The sequence below is a fragment of the Musca autumnalis genome, unplaced genomic scaffold (genome assembly GCF_047663935.1).
Source record: "Musca autumnalis isolate F117 unplaced genomic scaffold, ASM4766393v1 scaffold_1, whole genome shotgun sequence".
NCBI lineage: Eukaryota > Metazoa > Arthropoda > Insecta > Diptera > Muscidae > Musca > Musca autumnalis.
The window spans coordinates 267235300-267253553 of record NW_027411644.1 but is presented as its reverse complement, the minus strand read 5'-3'; the positions used below and the strand labels follow the sequence as shown (position 1 = coordinate 267253553).

Genomic DNA, 18254 nt, shown 5'->3' with positions numbered 1-18254 from the left:
ATTGCTTTGATTAAGCAATTGGGCCAGTTGAGTGGAATATGCTGTGGATATTTGTTGCAATTGCAGCTTATCAATGTCCAACTTCCGTGTTGTGTCTGTTCGTACTTTATTTGCTACGTTTAATCTGGTTCGTACCTTGGCTGTAACAATGTGGTGGTCCGGGTCTATACAATATGCTCGATGAATGTCTTCCATTTATCACAACGTGATCAATTTGATTTCTTGTTATTTGATCTGGAGACAGCCAGGTGACCTTATAAATATCGAGATGCTTAAATCTGGTACTACTAACAACTATGTTTTTTGCCGCTGCGAAGAATAATTTTAATGTCATGGGCAGGACAACGATCATATCGTTTTCTGAGTTAGCAATTTCTATTTCTATCTCTAAAACTTGTCGAGTTACAGCTCATTTACTACGAGCTTGGCATAATTCGACACAAAAGTTTTTTGGGTTTATGAAGCACTAAAACCCCTCAAATCATGCTTGATCTTCCACAGAAATTTAGCACCGATATCTTGCTAGCTGTTTGCAAATTATGGTCCTCTTTTAGTTTTTGTGTAATAATCTTTTTATGTTGGGAAGTCAAATGTCAATCGTCAACATAAAACGCGTTTTTCTCGAAACTGGATTTTTTGAGATGTGTCACTCTTTGAGTAAATGAGCGATATGTTTATTCTAAGCGCTCGAAAAATATATCTTTGGTCTGTTCGTCCTTTAGGTGTTGTTGTGACGCCTTTCCCAAACTATCATATTTCCTTTTGGCAGTTACTTCGGTCTTGTACTTTTAAAGTACATCTGCCAGGGCGTAAACTGCACCTTCTTTATGAAGAATGTGAACATTCCAGGTGCAGATTATGGTCCTAAAACGTTTGCGGGTGTCGTCAACTTTAGAGGGGTTTGTTTTTCATAGTAGGATTCTTTTTCGAGATGTGGGTTTCTAACCTGACGCCCAAACCCAAGTTTTTATCGTTCTTATGGGTGAACGCGCGGCACATGTTAGCTCACTACCTTTAACGGGTGTTAAAGACCACTCCCCAGGTGACACCACAGGGAGGTTAGTGTGCACTTGAGAAAAGAGAGGAACCAAGATAAGTCCTGGGCTTTGCCATGTTAAAGCCGGTCAGGAACGTTATTTGGTATCTTTCATCCCCTAAGTCACCCACAAAATAATATAATATCAATATTTATTTTATTATATATTTACTTATTTATAAAATAATACAAATATTTATTTTATTATTTTTCCAAAAATTGTTTCTTAAACTCCAAATACATTCTTTTACCGCTACTTACACTACAACAAAAACAAGAAATACACACTAATAATACAATTTGAATAGTTTCATGCTCATTTACCACATATAAGCGGTTATATCAAACAAAAAATCTTGACCAAATATTGGTGTTAAAGAGCGTAGGAATTTCAGAAAATATTTGCGAGTATATCGAATAAAGTTGCGATATAAGAAAATCTTTAGCTATTGTATTCGTTTACTAATCGTATCCAAATAATTGTAACCACGATAGGCTTTGCTGGTACTCCAATCTTTGGAAAAATAATATGGATTAAGAATTTCATGCGCATTACTACTCAACGATGAACCATGCGAAGTGCCAGGGAATGTACTGCCCACAAATTGTGTATAATCTGTAAAGGACATATGAGGGGAAAATTAGATATTTACCATATACAATGAAGTTCGAATGATTGAGTTAAACTTACCAGCAGGATCAGAGTCGTAGGCATGCGAATGATGATGTACCAATTGTGGATGTATTTTACATAAGGTCTTAAATTTCAAATAATGTATCAGCCAACCACCGCCGCCCACAATCAGGATGTTTAAGGCCAAAACGCCTAAAATTAAGGCGACTAATGTCATTTTTAAGTGGGTGATTTTCATTAAAATTATCAACGGCAGCAAAATCATCCATGTCTTTCGTGCCTTTCTTTTAATAATGCGGCGTGGTTCTGTAAAAGGGTATACATTCATTATCACTGCTTATTGCTATAAGTAGTTATGACGCCCAACACCAGTATAAGTTATACTACATTTTATATACAATTTATCACCGAATCACAGTAAAAGGGCAAATTAACTTTAAAATAGTTTTTAGAAAACATGGGCAAAATTAAAATTCAGCGAGATTCTAGAAAGAAACCCATGTGCCTATATAAGGTCAGAAAATGTATCAAAAATATTCTTCAATTCGGCGCCACCTTTATATGGGGGCTATACCAAAATTTGGACCTATGTTGAACATTTTTGGTGGAGAAATTTTGTGACCACTGGGAACCTCAAATGTGACGTAGGGGATGGAAGATACCAAGGAACGGTCCTGACCGGTTTTAACATGACAAAGGCCAGGATTTATCTTGGTCCCTCTTTCATCTCAAGTGGACACTGACCTCCCCGTGGTGTCACCTGGGGAACGGCCTTTAACACCCGTTAAAGGTAGTGAGCTAACATGTGCCGCGTGTTCATCCATAAGAACGTTAAAAACTTGGGTTTGGGCGTCGGGTTAGTAACCCTCCCCTAGAAAAACAGCCTACTATGAAAAAACGAAAGAAAAGAAAAACGAAACCCTCTAAAGTTGACGAACCCCGCAAACGTTTTAAGGACCATGATCTGCGAATCTGCACCTGGGATGTTCGCACTTTTATAGAGAAGGTGCAGTTTTCGCATTGTCAGATGTACTTGAAAAGTACAAGGCCGACATTACTGCCATACAGGAAATACGATGGAATGGGAAAAGCGTCACAACAACACCCAAAGGTGACGCACTGTATTATAACTGCCATGACATAAAGCATGAGTTTGGTTGCGGATTTATAGTTGGTCGCAGGTTAAAACATCTGGTCTCCAGCTTCGCCCCAGTGAATGAAAGACTCGCTGCAATTCGAATAAAAGCAAAATTCTTCAACATCAGCTTTATTTGCGCTCATGTTCCCACGGAGGAAAAGGACGAACAGACCAAAGATATATTTTACGACCGCTTATAAGAAACATATGACCGTTGCCCTGCCCATGACATTAAAATTATTCTAGGCGATTTTAATGTCAAAATTGGAAAGGAGAATATCTTTGGCCCAACAGTCGTGAATTTCAGTCTCCATAGTGGAACATCTGACAATGGTATGAGGCTGATAGACTTTGCAGCTGCAAAAAAATGGTAGTTAGCAGTACCAGATATAATCATCTCGATATTCATAAGGGCACCTGGCTGTCTCCAGATCAAAGAACAAGTAATCAAATTGATCATGTTGTGATAGATGGAATACATTCATCGAGCGTGTTGGATGTACGATCGTTCCGAGGCGCAAACATAGATTCGGACCACTACCTTGTTGCAGCAAAGGTACGTACCAGTCTAAACGTTTCAAATAAAGCACGAACAGACACAACGAGGAAGTTGGACAACAGATAGCCACAGCATATTACACTCAACTAGCCAAATTGCTTAATGAGAGCACTCCTTGTCCCGATAACATAACAACGCAATGGAAAAATATTGCCCACTCCATGCAAACAGCCGCAAAATCCATACTTGGATACCAGAGACCTCCACAAAAGAATTCATAGTATGACCAGGAGTGTCGTGCTGCTACCGAAGAGAAAAATGCGGAATATAGAGCTACCTTACACTCAGTAGCAACGCGTAGAGCACGAGAGAGATATCGGAAGAAAAGGAGAGAAGAGAAACGTCTTTTCCGCAAGAAAAAGAGAGAAATGGAAAAGCGGAAGTGTGAAAAAATCGAGATGTACAGGAGCCAGAATGAAGTCCGTAAATTCGACCAAAGAGTGAAACACCAAACAGATGGCTTTGGTACAGGCACATCTTCCAGTAGAGACCAGCAATGTAATCTGGTAACAGATACAGATAGCGTGCTCAGGATATGGAAGGAAAATTTCTCCAATCTGCTGGTATCCAATAGTAGCGAAGACGATGATACCGCCGGCCAAGATGAGGTTAAAACAGCAATAAACCGGCTGAAGAATAAGAAAGCAGCAGGAGACGATGGCTTACCAGCCGAACAGTTTAAAACCGGAGGCGACGCGCTGATAAGGTGTAAGCATCAGCTAGTTAGCAACATCTGGCAGGAAGAACGCGTACCCGACGATTGGAACCTGAGCATCGTGTGTCCCGTCCGCGAGAAAGGAGATAAGACAGTATTCTCCAACTATACGGGCATAAGCCTACTCTCGATTGCCTACAAGATCGTGTCAGGGATATTGTGCGAACGACTAAAGCCAATGGTTAACGAAATAATTGGACCATGCCAATGTGGCTTTAGACCTGGCAAGTCCATCATTGACCAGATATTTACCCTGCGGCAAATCCTAGAGAAGGCCCAAGAGATGCAGATCGACACATATCACCTTTTTGTCGATTATAAAGCAGCATTCGATAATCCCATCCGATCAAAGGTATTCCATGCAATGTCTGAATTTGGTATCCCCGCAAAGCTCACCCGGCTTTGTAAGGTGACTTTAACTGATACAAGGTCCACAGTTAAAATTGGAAAGAACCTCTCCGAACAGTTCAGTACCAAAAGAGGTTTCAGACAAGGAGACAGCCTTTCGTGTGACCTATTCAACATTTTGCTGGAAAAGGTAATACGAGATGCAAATGTCAAAAGAAATGGCACAATTTACACCAATAGCCACATGTTACTTGCTTATGCTGATGACTTAGACATCATGGGACGATCAGTAAAGGAAGTAACTGATACCTTTAGGAAGGTCGAAGCAGAATCTGCGAAAGTGGGTCTGGCGGTAAACGGCGAAAAGACCAAATTGATGGTGTCGACGCACAAAGCGTCCATAGAGCACGGACCAACTGTGGAAGTTGGTACATATTATTTTGAGGTAGTTAAAGACTTCGTCTACCTCGGCGCTGCCATAAACACAACAAACAACATCAGTTGTGAAATAAGAAGAAGAATTGTATTGGCCAAAAGATGCTACTATGGTTCAAGTAAGCAATTTAAAAACAAAGCCACATCTCGTCAAATAAAAATAACACTATACAAAACGCTGATACTACCCGTGCTTGCGCAAGCAGATAAGGCAGTGCTTGGTGTGTTTGAGAGGAAAATTCTTCGAAAGATCTACGGGCCGATTTGCGTTGACGGTGAATATCGACGTCGTATGAACCACGAGCTATATCAGCTATACAAAGACACGAATATATTTAAACGTATCGAAATGCAACGATTGCGTTGGCTAGGCCATATCATAAGAATGGGCGATGATGAACCCGCTAAAAAGGCGTATGAATACATGCCACATGGCGGTGCACGCAGAATTGGCAGGCCAAAGAATAGATGGCGCAAACAAGTTGATGAAGAGATGACAAGTCGCGGTATTCCAGAAAGCGAAGCGAAAAACAGAGAGAATTGGAGATCTTTTCTTAGTTCGGTCTATGGAACAAATGTTCTGTAATTGGCCAGCTAAGTAAGCATGTAAGGGAACCTCAAATGTCAAATTACAGATAGTTCGGTCAACACATGACATTCGACAATTTTTGGTGGAAAAATTTTGTGACTCCTTTGAACGTCAAATATCAAATAACAGGTAGTTCGGACAAAAAGTAGTTAAAATTCTTAAAATACCTAAAATCGTTATATGGGGGCTATACCAAAGCATGGACCTACATATATTGACAAATTTCAGTATAAAGGTGTCGTGACCGCTAGGAACGTCAAATGGCAAATTACGAAAAGTTTGGTTAAAAATTTTAGCTAAAATCCCCGAAATAAAGAATAACGAGAGGTACCGTTATACCGAAACATTGACTTATGTTGACAATTTTAACGGAGAAGGTTTGTGAGCACTATGAACCTCAAAGGTCAAATAACAGGAAGTTCGGCCAAAATGTAGTTAACATTTTCAAAATACCAAATAGTAAGGTACCGTTATATGGGGAGCTATACCTAGGCATGGACCTATGTTGACAATTTTTGGTGGAGATATTTTTTGACCTCTGGATACCTAAAGCGTAAAATTGCAGGTAGTTCGGTTAAAAAATTTAGCTTAAATCCTCAAAATACCGAAAATCGGGATGTACTGTTATATGGAGGCTATACCGAAACATGGACCTATGCCGACAGCTGTTGGTGGATATATTTTGTGACCTATGGGAACCTCTAACATCAAAATACAGTTAGTTCGCCCAACAAGTGCAGCTAAACACCTCAAAATACCGAAAATCGGGAGGTACCGTTATATGGGGTGCTATACCGTAAAATATACCTATGTCAACGATTTTTGGTGGACATGTTTTATGACCACAGGGAACATCAAATGTTAAATTACAGGTAGTTCGGCCAAAAAATGTAGCTAACACCTTTAAAATACCGCAAATCGGGAGGTACCGTTATACGGGGGCTTTACCGAAACATGGTGGGTGGAAATGTTTTATTACCACTGGGAACCTCAAATGTTAAATTACACTGTGAACCGAATTTTTGGGGCAGAGATAATTCCTTTTGGGGATGAAGGACATATCCGCTGTGAGTTGAACTTCCGAGTTATGGCGTGATGATGTTTCTACTGAAGACTCTGTAAGGCATATGAAATTAGCGTTATATCTTTGTTAACTGTTGTTTTAGCTTATGAGACGACATGTCTTCAGTCAAATCGAATAAGGATTAGAGCATTTCGACCTTCTAACTCGCTTCCGTCAATGTCCTTTTTGTCCTTTATTTTAAGAACCGCTTAAAGGTACCACAAGATGACGTTTTTCAGCTTCGAAATGTTCTGCAAAAATGTCGCTCAGAAAATTTTAGGTACGGTTCTCACTGACAACTTATCGATACCGATTTTAGGTAACTTCAGTTTTCCAGTTGTCACAAAACTTCTCCAAAAATTGTCAACATAGGTCTGCGTTTTGGCATGGTCCTATAAAGTGGTTGCACCGATTTCACTTATTTTAGTTTTATCTACATTTTCGGGTAAGATTGGATGTCCATATATGGTTCCCAGTGGTTATAAACTTCTATATCAAAAATTGTGAACATTGGCCAACGTTGTGGTATAGCAGCCCGATTTTAACTGACTGAGTTAGCTAAAATTAGATGTTTGGGGTTCCAAGTGCTCAAAAATTTTCCTTATAAAATTGTAAAAATTAATTTTTTCATAAAAGTTCAGAATATTTCAAGGTGCAGGGTATAAAAAGTTCGTCCCGGCCGAACTTAATGCTTCCTTACTTGTTCCGTGTTAATACAATACAACTCGTGGTGGAGGGTAAAATTCGTTCCTACTTATTGTGTTTTTATTTTTCTTGTGGAACACCAAATATAATATTCCTTTTAACGGAGTTAAGGCGGTGATACATAAGCAACATGGCTTTTTTATTTAAATCATTTTTGGTAAAGGAATATCGGATTTTTAGAACCACATTTAAACCTCAAATGGCTTAAGTAAGAATGTCATGTATTTCAAATTAAACAAAATTATGTCATAATATCTCCTACACAAAAATGTTTAAAAAGCTAATTTAAAATAAAGCTAAATCCTGGATTATATAATAACAAAAAACCCAATTACTTACCCTTATCACTGGTAATTATGCGAGCTCCACTATCACTGGACACCGTTACTTGAATGGCATGATTTTGGCCAAAATATTCTACGGCTCGTTTTAGAAATTTAACAAAAGCATTCATTTCATTATCATCTATAAAGAAAGATAACACAAAGGTTTGTTGGTTGGTTTTAGCAACTAATTTTAAATTCAAATTTCATTTCATTAATATTTTAGCAAAATATTTTCTATTCTTTATGGGAATAGTAAAATTAAAATTAAAATGTTTGTTTGTGGCTTTTAACTTTACAAACAGTGTACAAGAAGGCACAACTCTTTACCCGCTTTGCCTCAAGTCATTATCCTTTGCCAAACAAAAATGTAGCCCCTTTTATTAATATTGAAAATCGCTATTTTATTCAATATTACTTTTGTTGCCTTTAGGGAATAGACGACTGTGGTAAATGTCAATGTTCTTTCGTTGTCTGTCAGGGTAATAATTAATAATTGTTTACCATAAAGAACATTTCCGTTACAAGAAACTAAATTATTTATCATTTAAGACAACATTAATATTCACCTTTTATTTGTCCCTTTAAAGATAGTATACAATGTGCTTGCCGGTTTATGCATGCCAACGTCTTGTCGTTCGATGGAAAAAGTCCATTGACACTTGACGTGGGAGAATCACTCCATTAATGACAATTGAATTAATATGCAAAATAATTGCTATTAAAATTAAAACGTTTATTTTTGCTTAAGTTTCCCTTTAGGAATCATTAAATGATAATGTTGAACATAGTTACGGTAAAAGGAGGAAATGTGTGGAATTTTGTTTGTTGATATTATGTGTAGGTGTAGTAGCTGAAGGATTTTCCATGTAATTATGAATAATTTTTACATGAAATCAAATGAGATCAAATAAAGTGAAGGAATGAAAATACGCCACAAAATTATTTTGGTAATTCTTACGAACGAAATATCTTCTTTGGAGTGGGCGTGGTTTTCATAATGGTATTTTCTACATACACTGTGCAACAAAATGGAGGTGAAAGTCTGTGGCACGCAAAATTTCTCTTGGGGAAGAAAGGCCTTGGTGAGTATGTTAAGAACCCCGAAGGACAGATCCGCCGTAAGTCGAACTTCCGCGTTATGGGGTGATGAAGATTTTGCTAGAGACCCTGTAAGCCATCAGGAATTAGCGTTATATCTTTGTTCACCGTTGCTTTAGCTTATTTTTGAGATGACATGTCTTCAGTCAAATCGAATAAGGATTATTTTCGTAGAGCACTTCGACCTTCTAACTCGCTTCATTCAATGTCCCTTTCGTCCTTTATTTTAAGAGCCGCTATAAAAGTACCAATAGTTGACTTTTTCAGCTTCGAAATATTCTGCAAAAATGTCGCTCAGAAAATTTTAGGTATGGTTCTCATTGACAACTAATCAATTTTGTTGCGTTTTCATAGTCATTTTTGATATTTACCCCTGTTTGCTCAGAAAAAACTGTGTTTTGTGTTTTGATTTGTTTTTTGTTTTGCAGCATGCGTGCATACAACCTTACTAACACACTGTCAAAAGATGCCAATATTCAGGATTTTGTGTGCCCTCCCTTTGTCGGCAGTGATTTAGGGGGTTTTCAGAATTTTGGGCGTAGCAACTTGCCGACAAAAAGATGAATTTGGATTAAAGATCAAACGTTTTGCGGTGGAGGTACCTAAAGGAATGGACCGATATGACCCATTTTGTAAGTTGGTCTTATTTTGGGAGTCATTCGTCTCGATAAATATCGTGCCCACCAGTTATTTCAATTGGTCACCATACAATTTAGAGCTTTGGACCATTATCTCAGCACACATGGACTTGCCCACGAAAAACAAGTTATCGCTGTAAACAGCGACACTAGAAGTACGTTCGGTAAAAATTTCCAAAGGATCCTCGAAAACTTAAACAAAAATGTTGAACATTTCTGTGGATGGTACACCAAGGAGTGGACCGATAGGAACCACTCTTGAACATAACTAAATTTCAGGATCCAAAGTTTGGACAAAATCGATTCCTAAATTTATGAGATATTGCGCGTACCATTTTGGCGAATATTTTCAAACTTTTGTGGTGGAGGTAATGGAAGAAGTGAACCTATCTATAAGCACCACCTTCGAATTGTATCTAATATTCGAAGAAATATTACGATATGCAGAGTGTGGACCAACGCAGTATGCAGTTCAAGAGTTGTCGTGCGCATCAGCCACTACACTTGCTGGCCGTAGGGGTTTTTTTACTGTTTTCGGGTCATTTCCTCAAGAAGTGTGGACTTGCCACTCAAAAAACTTGTACCATCGTAATAGGGACCTTGAGCGCAACCTGTTGCAAGAAAAATCAAAACGAATCGAGAGGAGGTGCTAAACTGCACTTTTTCGAAATGTTGTGTGTGAGGTAAGCGAAGGAGTTGACAGACATACAGACTTCGAAAATTATCGCGCGCACCATTTTAGCAAAAAGTTTTGAAGTGTTGTGGTTGAGGTACCCAAAGGAGTGGACCGATATGGCTCATTTTGGAACTTGATTTAAATTTGCTCAAAATATTAAGACTGCCAAATTTTGGATCGAATTGGTTAATCCGTTGGAGAGTTATGGTGTGCTGCAGTGATCCATCAAAAATGTTTTTTCATACCAAAAAATTATTAAAAAAACAAACATCTTCAAATATCAGTTTCCTAAAAGTTCCAGTTGGAGATATAAACCTTTTACACCGCTCTGAAATAGATCACCAAACAATAGAAATTGATAGTGACTCTAATAAATATGTTTTGCGAAACGAAGACAATATACTGAACTATATAGGAGCTTATTTAGAGTCTATATACGCCTCAAAAAATATAGATGATTCCAACACAATACACAACGTAGTTATAAATGTATTCAATTCCTTTTTAAGAGCTAGAGAGAGGTACTTAGAACATAATGCCAGAATTACAACCTTCAGCGACACTAGTCTAGCCAATAATATTAACTGTTCTTCACTTCAGGAGTATTTTACTACCCGCGAAGAAATGTTGTTTATTTTTGCAAACTTGAAAGGTAAATTATCCTATGGTTTGGATAAAATTCATAACTTTATTCTAAAGAAATTACCAACTGCCTTGATATTCGATTATTTGACACTATTTAATAATATGATTAACAATGCGCATTTCCCAGATTGCTGGAAAACAGCCAAAGTCATTACGGTTCCTAAAAAGGATAAAGACATCTCTGACCCCAAAAATCTAAGACCTATAAGTTTGCTACCTAATATTAGTAAAATTTTTGAAATTTGCACCAACAAAATTATTTCTAAACAATGTCAAAAAGCTAATATAATTTGCGAAAAGCAATTTGGTTTCAAACATAAACATTCTACGATTCATGCCATAAATCTCTTAATATCAAACATCCAGTGGAACTGGAACAACAAAAAATGTACAGGAGCTTGCTTAATTGACTTTGAAAAGGCTTTTAATAACATTTGGATACCTGGGTTAATTTACAAAATGTTCAAATATAAATTTCCTTTTCACCTTGTTGTTTTGCTATACAACATGATAACTGAAAAGAAATTTGTAATAGGAAAAGGAACTATTATTAGTTCAATTGTATTCAAAATGATAAATGGCCTTCAACAGGGCACAGTTAATGCTCCAATATTATTCAACATATATATACACGACTTATTAAATAAGACAGAGAATATTATTGGATTTGCAGATGATACAATTATTTATGAACATGACGACAAGATTGTAAATATTAATAACAAACTCCAAACTACCTTTAATATTGTTGAACAATATAGCCTAGACTGGAACATGAAAATAAATATAAACAAATGTGAAGCTATACTCTTTCGTCCCCCAGTTGATAAATGCAACTGGAATATAAGAAAACATTGGAAAGAATTTGAAATAAAATCTACTAGAAATAACATAGTTATTCCAACAAACAAGATAGTGAAATATTTAGGAATATATTTAGATACATTTTTATACTTTAACGATCATATAAATAAGCAAATAATAAAAGCTAGAAATGCATTCTTTGCTTATAATAATATATTCTTCTCTAAAAATATTAACAAACGTGTCAAAATTCTATTGTATACAACAATTGTGCGTACAATTCTTTGTTATGGTGCTCCAATTTGGTTCAACATTTCTCCCTCTTACATGGAGAAATTGCGAAAATTCGAAAGAAAATGTTTGCGTTCCTGTACCTCCCTGTATAGATCTCAAAGTAGTAACTATCTGAAATTCGTATCTAATAAAATACTTTATAAAAATGTAAATATAAATAGAATAGATAATTTTATTATTAAACTCACTAGAAACCATATATTGAAATGTACGGAAAATGATTCAAACAATTTGATTATGGCCCCATACTATATCGACGATCGATATATACAAATGTGCTTAGAAACTGGATTTGTTCCTCCAGAATCATTCATGTACCTAGATAAAATAAATTGCATACAAAATAGTATTGGTATAGCAAAATTTTATCATTTATATAGAAGAGCCAATGTTAAAGCCTTCAACGTAAATAATTCAAGTAATTATACAAGGTTCGATACAACTATAACTCAAAGAGACAAGAAAGACTTTCTAAACATTTGCAAATATTGGTGGCATATGTCATAATCAACTTATTTTATTCCCCGACAACCTTTTAACATAAATGAAAAAAATTAATATAAAAGTAATGTTTTTTTTTGTAATATTTTTCATTATAATATAGCCTATCAAAATATGAAACACTTTATTATTGTGTATTATGTATATATTTATATAACCAAAGTTATTCATTATATTTGCTGTACTAGAGCGTCCCATTGGGAACAGTGTACATATACTAATATATTCAACTATTTGTTTATTAATAGTAGTATTTCTATTTAATGTATTACATCAATAAACGAAAAGAAAAAAAAAAATTATGGTGTGCTGCATCCACTACACATGGTTCCTTAGCGGTTTTTTACAGCTTTCGGGATATTTTCTCAGGAAGTATGGACTTGCCCTTAAAAAAAATTGCACCTTCCAATATTTTGATCTAATTTTTGGTTTCCTTAGTTTCAATATGTTTACTATCGAATCCCATATAGAAATTAAAATTAAATAAATTAATTAAATTAAAGATCAGTGACGACAAAAAGGTAAAGTTTTGGCCAGTAAAATCGATTTCTGAACTACTGTGCGACATTTATATACCATACCGTGAACGCATATTGGCAAGTAAATCGTTCGAAGTATTTTATCTCAAACACACCAAATACAGCCTCCTCTGCTATTGCCAGGCTTCGAAACCACACATTGGAAGAGGTAGTATCAGTGATTTATAAAGTGTTTTTCGTTTGACGATATGTGGCTTTGTTCTTAATCTGCATAGTTAAACCAACGTAGTATCTGTTGGCCAATTCTGCATAATTAACAACTGATGTTGTTTATTGTGTTTATGTGGTGCCGAGGTAGACGAAGTCTTTATCCGAGTTCTATTGACACATTACCCGCCGATGCCACCTGGTCTTGGTTTTGTCACCGTTTACTGCCGGACCCACTTAAACAGATTTTCCTTCGACCTTCCTTAAGATATCAGTAACTTCTTTATACCCTCAGCATTCATGCTAACGAGAGTATATGCACTTTCATACGGGCAAAATGTGCCTCACAGAAATAATGGTTTTAGCCATGTCCGTCCGTCTGTCTGTTCGGTACAATATTTGGCTTTCCTAATGTTTTATCCAAACTTAGTATAAGTTCCATGATGGGCAACAACTTCCGGTACTTCCCCCATCATTTAAAAATGTCAATAAACTGTTATGCACGGTAACTCTTAAACGGGGCAACCAATTTGGTCCAAACTTTGGATCTCCTAATATTTTGTCCAATTTTTGTTTAACTTCTTACTTACATACTTAGCTGACCCATTACATAACATTTGTTCCATAGACCGAACTAAGAAAAAATCTCCAATTCACTCTATTTGTTGCTTCGCGCTCTGGAATACCGCGCCTTTTCATCTGTTCATCCACTTGTATGCACCATCTATTCCAATTCTGCATGCACCGCCAAGCGGTTCGTATTTATACGCCGTTTTAGCGGGTTTATCTTCTTATGATATGGGCTAGCCAAAGATATCGCTGCATCTCGATACGTTTAACTATATTGATGTCGTTGAATAGCAGATACAGCTCGTGGTTGATGCGACGTCGATATTCACCGTCAACGCAGATTAGTCGTAAAACTTTCGAAGATTTTTTCTCTCAAACACACCAAGCACTGCTATGTCTGCTTGCGCAAGTACCCAGGCTTCGGAGCCATACATCAGCACGGGTAGTATCAGTGTTTTGTAGAGCGTTATTTATGTTTGACGAAATGTGGCTTTGTTTTTAACTGCTTACTTAAACCAAAGTAGCATATGTTGGCCAATACAATTCTTCTTTTTATTTCACAACTGATGTCGTTTGTTGTGTTTACGGAGGTGCCGAGGTAGACGAATTCTTTTACTACCTCAAAACTATAGGAACCAACTTCCACAGATGGTCCGAGCTCAATGGACGCATTGCGCGTCGACACCATCAACTTGGTCTTCTCACCGTTTACCGCCAGACCCACTTTAGCAGATTCTTCTTCGATCTTCATAAATGTATCAGTTACTTCTTTTACTGATCGTCCAATGATGTCTATATCATCAGCATAAGCATGTAGCATGTGTCTATTGGTGTAGATTGTGCCACTTCTTTTGACGTTTGCCTCTCGAATAACCTTTTCCAGCAGGATGTTGAAGAGATCACACAAGAGGCTGTCTCCTTGTTTGAAACCTCTTTTGGTACAAAACTCTTCGGGGATGTTCTTTCCTATTTTAACTGAGGATCTCGTGTCAGTTAAAGTCATTTTACAAAGCCGATTGAGCTTTGCGGGGATACCAAATTCAGACATGGATTGGAATACCTGGCTGTCGACAAAAAGGTGGTAGGTGTCGATCTGCATCTCTTGGGTCTTCTCCAGGATTTGCCGCAGGGTAAATATCTGGTCAATGGTGGGCTTGCCAGGTCTAAAGCCGCATTGGTATGGTCCAATTATGTCCTTGACCATAGGCTTTAGTCGTTCGCACAATATCTCTGACACGATATTGTAGGCAATAGGGAGTAGACTTATGCCCCTATAGTTAGGGCATGCAGCCTTATCTCCTTTCTTTGGACGGGGCACAGGATACTCAGGTTCCAATCGTCGGGTACTCGTTCTTACTGCCAGATGGTGCTAACTAGCTGATGCATACACCTTATCAGCGTGTCGCCTCCAGTTTTGAACAGCTCGGCTGGTAAGTCATCGGCCCCTGCTGCCTTGTTAGCCGGTTTATTGCTGTCTTTGACCTCATCTTGGCTGGGTGGTATATATTCAATGCCATCTTCGGGGATTCCTTGGTTGAGGTCTTTGGTATTTTGCGGCTGTTTGCATGGAGTGGGCAATGCTTTGCCATTGCGCTGATATGTTATGGGGATGAGGAGTGCGTTGATTAAGCAATTGGGCTAGTTGAGTGGAATACGATGTGGCTGTCTGTTGTGATTGCAGCTTACCGATGTCTAAATTTCGTGTTGTGTCTGTTCGTACTTTGTTTACTACGTTTAACCGGGTGCGTACCTTTGCTGCAACTAGGTAGTGGTCCGAGTCTGGAGACAGCCAGGTGCCCTTATGGATGTCGAGATGTTGAAATCTGGTGCTGCTAACTACAATGTTTTTGCCGCTGCGAAGTCTATCAGCCTCATACCATTGTCAGATGTTTCACTGTGGAGACTGAATTTTCCTTTATTTTTGCCTTATTAAGGCGAAGGTCATTTATAGTGAATTTTTATTTTAATTAATTAATTTTCCGACTGTTGGGCCAAAGATATTTTCCTTTCCAATTTTGTTTAACATTTAAAATGGCCAATATCGGTCCTCTCCTTAGGGAACCTCCTCCACAAAAGTTCAACATTTGTGTCTAAGTGCAATTGGAAATGTATACCGATGCGGTATACCCTTATATACCCATCCCTTAAATGTGCCTCTCTCTCGATTTTGTTCAGCTCTGGTTTAATGTTTTACTTTTTGGTAGAGTTTTCGGACTTCAGTCTGGCTCCTTTACATTTCGATTTTTTTACACTCTTTTTTTTTCATTACCCTCTTTTTCTTGCGAAAAAGACGTTTCTCATCCCTCCTTTTCTAACGATACCTCTGTTGTGATCTACGCGTTGCTACTGATTGTAGAGTAGCGCTATATGCCGCATTTTTCTCTTCTGTAGCAGCCGACACTCCTGATCATATCATGGGTTTTTTGGAGGAGGTCCCTGGCATCCGCATATTTTTTTGCCGGTTGTTGGGCCAAATAGCATTAGCATATTGGGCCAAATAGCATAGCATAATTTTAGCATTAAAATCGCCTAGAATAGTTTTAATGTCATGGGCAGGGCAACGGTCATATATTTCTTCTGAGCGCTCCTAAAATATATCACTGGCCTGTTCGTCCTTGTCTTCTGTGGAAGCATGAGCACAAATAAAGCTGATGTTGAAGAATTTTGCTCTTATCCGTATTGTAGCAAGTCTTTCATTCACTGAGGTGAAGCTGGATGCCGGATGTTTTAACCTTCCATCGTATTTCCTATATGGCAGTAATATGGACCTTGTATTTTTCAAGTACATCTGCAATGCGTAAACTACTTCTTCTCTATAAAGAGTGTGAACATTCCAGGCACAGTTTCGCACATCATGGTCCTTAAAACGTTTGCGGGTATCGTCAAGTTTAGAGGATTTTGTTGTTCTTATCTACTCTTTCTTCATATGTTGCTTTTTGGAACGCCCAACCCAAGTTTTTAACGTTCTTATAGGTGAACGCGCGGCACAAGTTAGCTCACTACCTTTAACGGGTGTTAAAGGCAGCTGCCCAGGTGACACCACGGGGAGGTTAGTGTCCACTTGAGATGAAAGAGGGACCAAGATCCTGGGCTTTGCCATGTAAAAGCCGCTCAGGACCATTGCTTGATATCTTTCATCCCCTACGTCAACACAAGCTTTAGAGCAGAGACGCGCTGTCTTTGCAAAGAAGTATAGTGAGGGCGCCCACTGAGTTGTTTTTGCATTTACTTCTCTCTCTCACGTACAGTGTACGTGTAAATAAACAAACGATGAATATCATGTGGTTGTTGTTTTTTTCACCAATGCATACACATATGCTGTAGTATTGATGGAAATATTATGGGCGACGCTGCTTTAGAGCCACATATATGTACATATGTAACATTACATTGGGTCATCAAACACAATATTAAATATTAACGTTGTTCGTAGAGAGGATAAATCTCATTGAGAGGCTCTCCTTCTTCGATATCAAATTTAATTCATAAAGTACTACAAGATATTTGTAACAACTACACTCAGAGTTTACACTACATACAAATATTTAATATCTTATTTTGAAACTTCCTTAAAGACTCATACACGCACATACATACCTTCATAACTTCTGACATCACCAAAAAAACTGATATCCGATGGTTCTTCCAGTTGTACGAAACTTATACGTCGCTTATCTTCCGACATTTCACGGCTATTTTGTCGTGGAAAATAGCCCAAACTATTTGATGCCAATTTCCAAACAATTTTTGAAGCTTTATATTTAATGCACGACACTATACTTCGGGTTTCGAGGCACTGTTTTTGGTTCCGCACAAGATAGGCATCACTGTTCGTTAGCAAGGCACGAGGACGAGAATTATAGGTATTTGTTGTTGAATTTGTAGCCGTTACAAATAAAGTGTCAAAACTGAAGATATATGCAAAACTGATTACCACAATAATAATGTTGTAGGACATGTTGTGTTTATTTTTGTTTTCCAATTTTGTTATTTTGTTTTATTTCCTGAGATAATTTCACTTTTTATTATTTCCCAACAAATATGATAATCGAAAGTGGTGTAAAAGTGAATGATGTGTTTGCAAGGAGCTGAACTAATCAAATGACAAGAAAATTATCTAGCCAACTGCTTTTATGTATCACAAGAAGAATAATCTGAGGATACATGCTGAGGAGTCTAAGGTGAGACTTAGTTTCCACTCAAATGCATCCATCAGCTGCATAGTTAGCTGTCTTCATTTGATCCAAGTGTAATAGGTGAATGTCGGGATGAATGCAGACGTAAACTACACATCCAATAAAACAATACTGATAGTGTGCTCACTACTTCGTTCCATAAACTTTTAACAGTGTTGTCATTGTTGCGATTTTATTTCCAACACGAGCAAAAATGTTATTAGCAAAATATGAAAATAAAATAATCAGAATCATAATGATAATAGATTTTATTATAAGATTTTAAGATAAGCATTAGGCTAATACAGTTGTGTAGATAGAAATTATGAAGACACAAATAAGTTTACTTCGGAGAGGCTATAAGATGAAACGGATACATGCCAAGATCGAGATCAGTCGGAAAAGAGCGTTCAATCCCCAAGAACCTGCAAGTAATACACGGAGTGGTCCACGGTTTGATATAGCTCCCATAGAACGGTACCGTGCTATTTTTGGTATTTCCAAGGATTTAGACGCATTATCCTAAAGGAATGGGTAAAATTCGGTATATGGTCTTCGTTGGGGATATACTACATTCCAGCAGAAAATTGTCGGTGTAGGTCCACGTTTTGATATAGCC

The 18254-nt window shown here is 37.5% G+C and overlaps 1 protein-coding gene across 1 annotated transcript; it reads right to left on the bottom strand.

The window, feature by feature from the left end:
* Positions 1-1211: 1211 nt before the first annotated feature.
* On the bottom strand, positions 1212-17418 carry Osi1 (Osiris 1). Its single transcript, XM_073964433.1, has 4 exons — positions 17058-17418; positions 7562-7687; positions 1728-1976; positions 1212-1652 (listed from the first exon to the last, which is right to left on the bottom strand). The coding sequence occupies exons 1-4, from the start codon at positions 17416-17418 to the stop codon at positions 1483-1485; spliced, it is 906 nt and encodes a 301-aa protein (XP_073820534.1). The 3' UTR covers positions 1212-1482.
* Between the last annotated feature and the right edge of the window lie 836 nt (positions 17419-18254).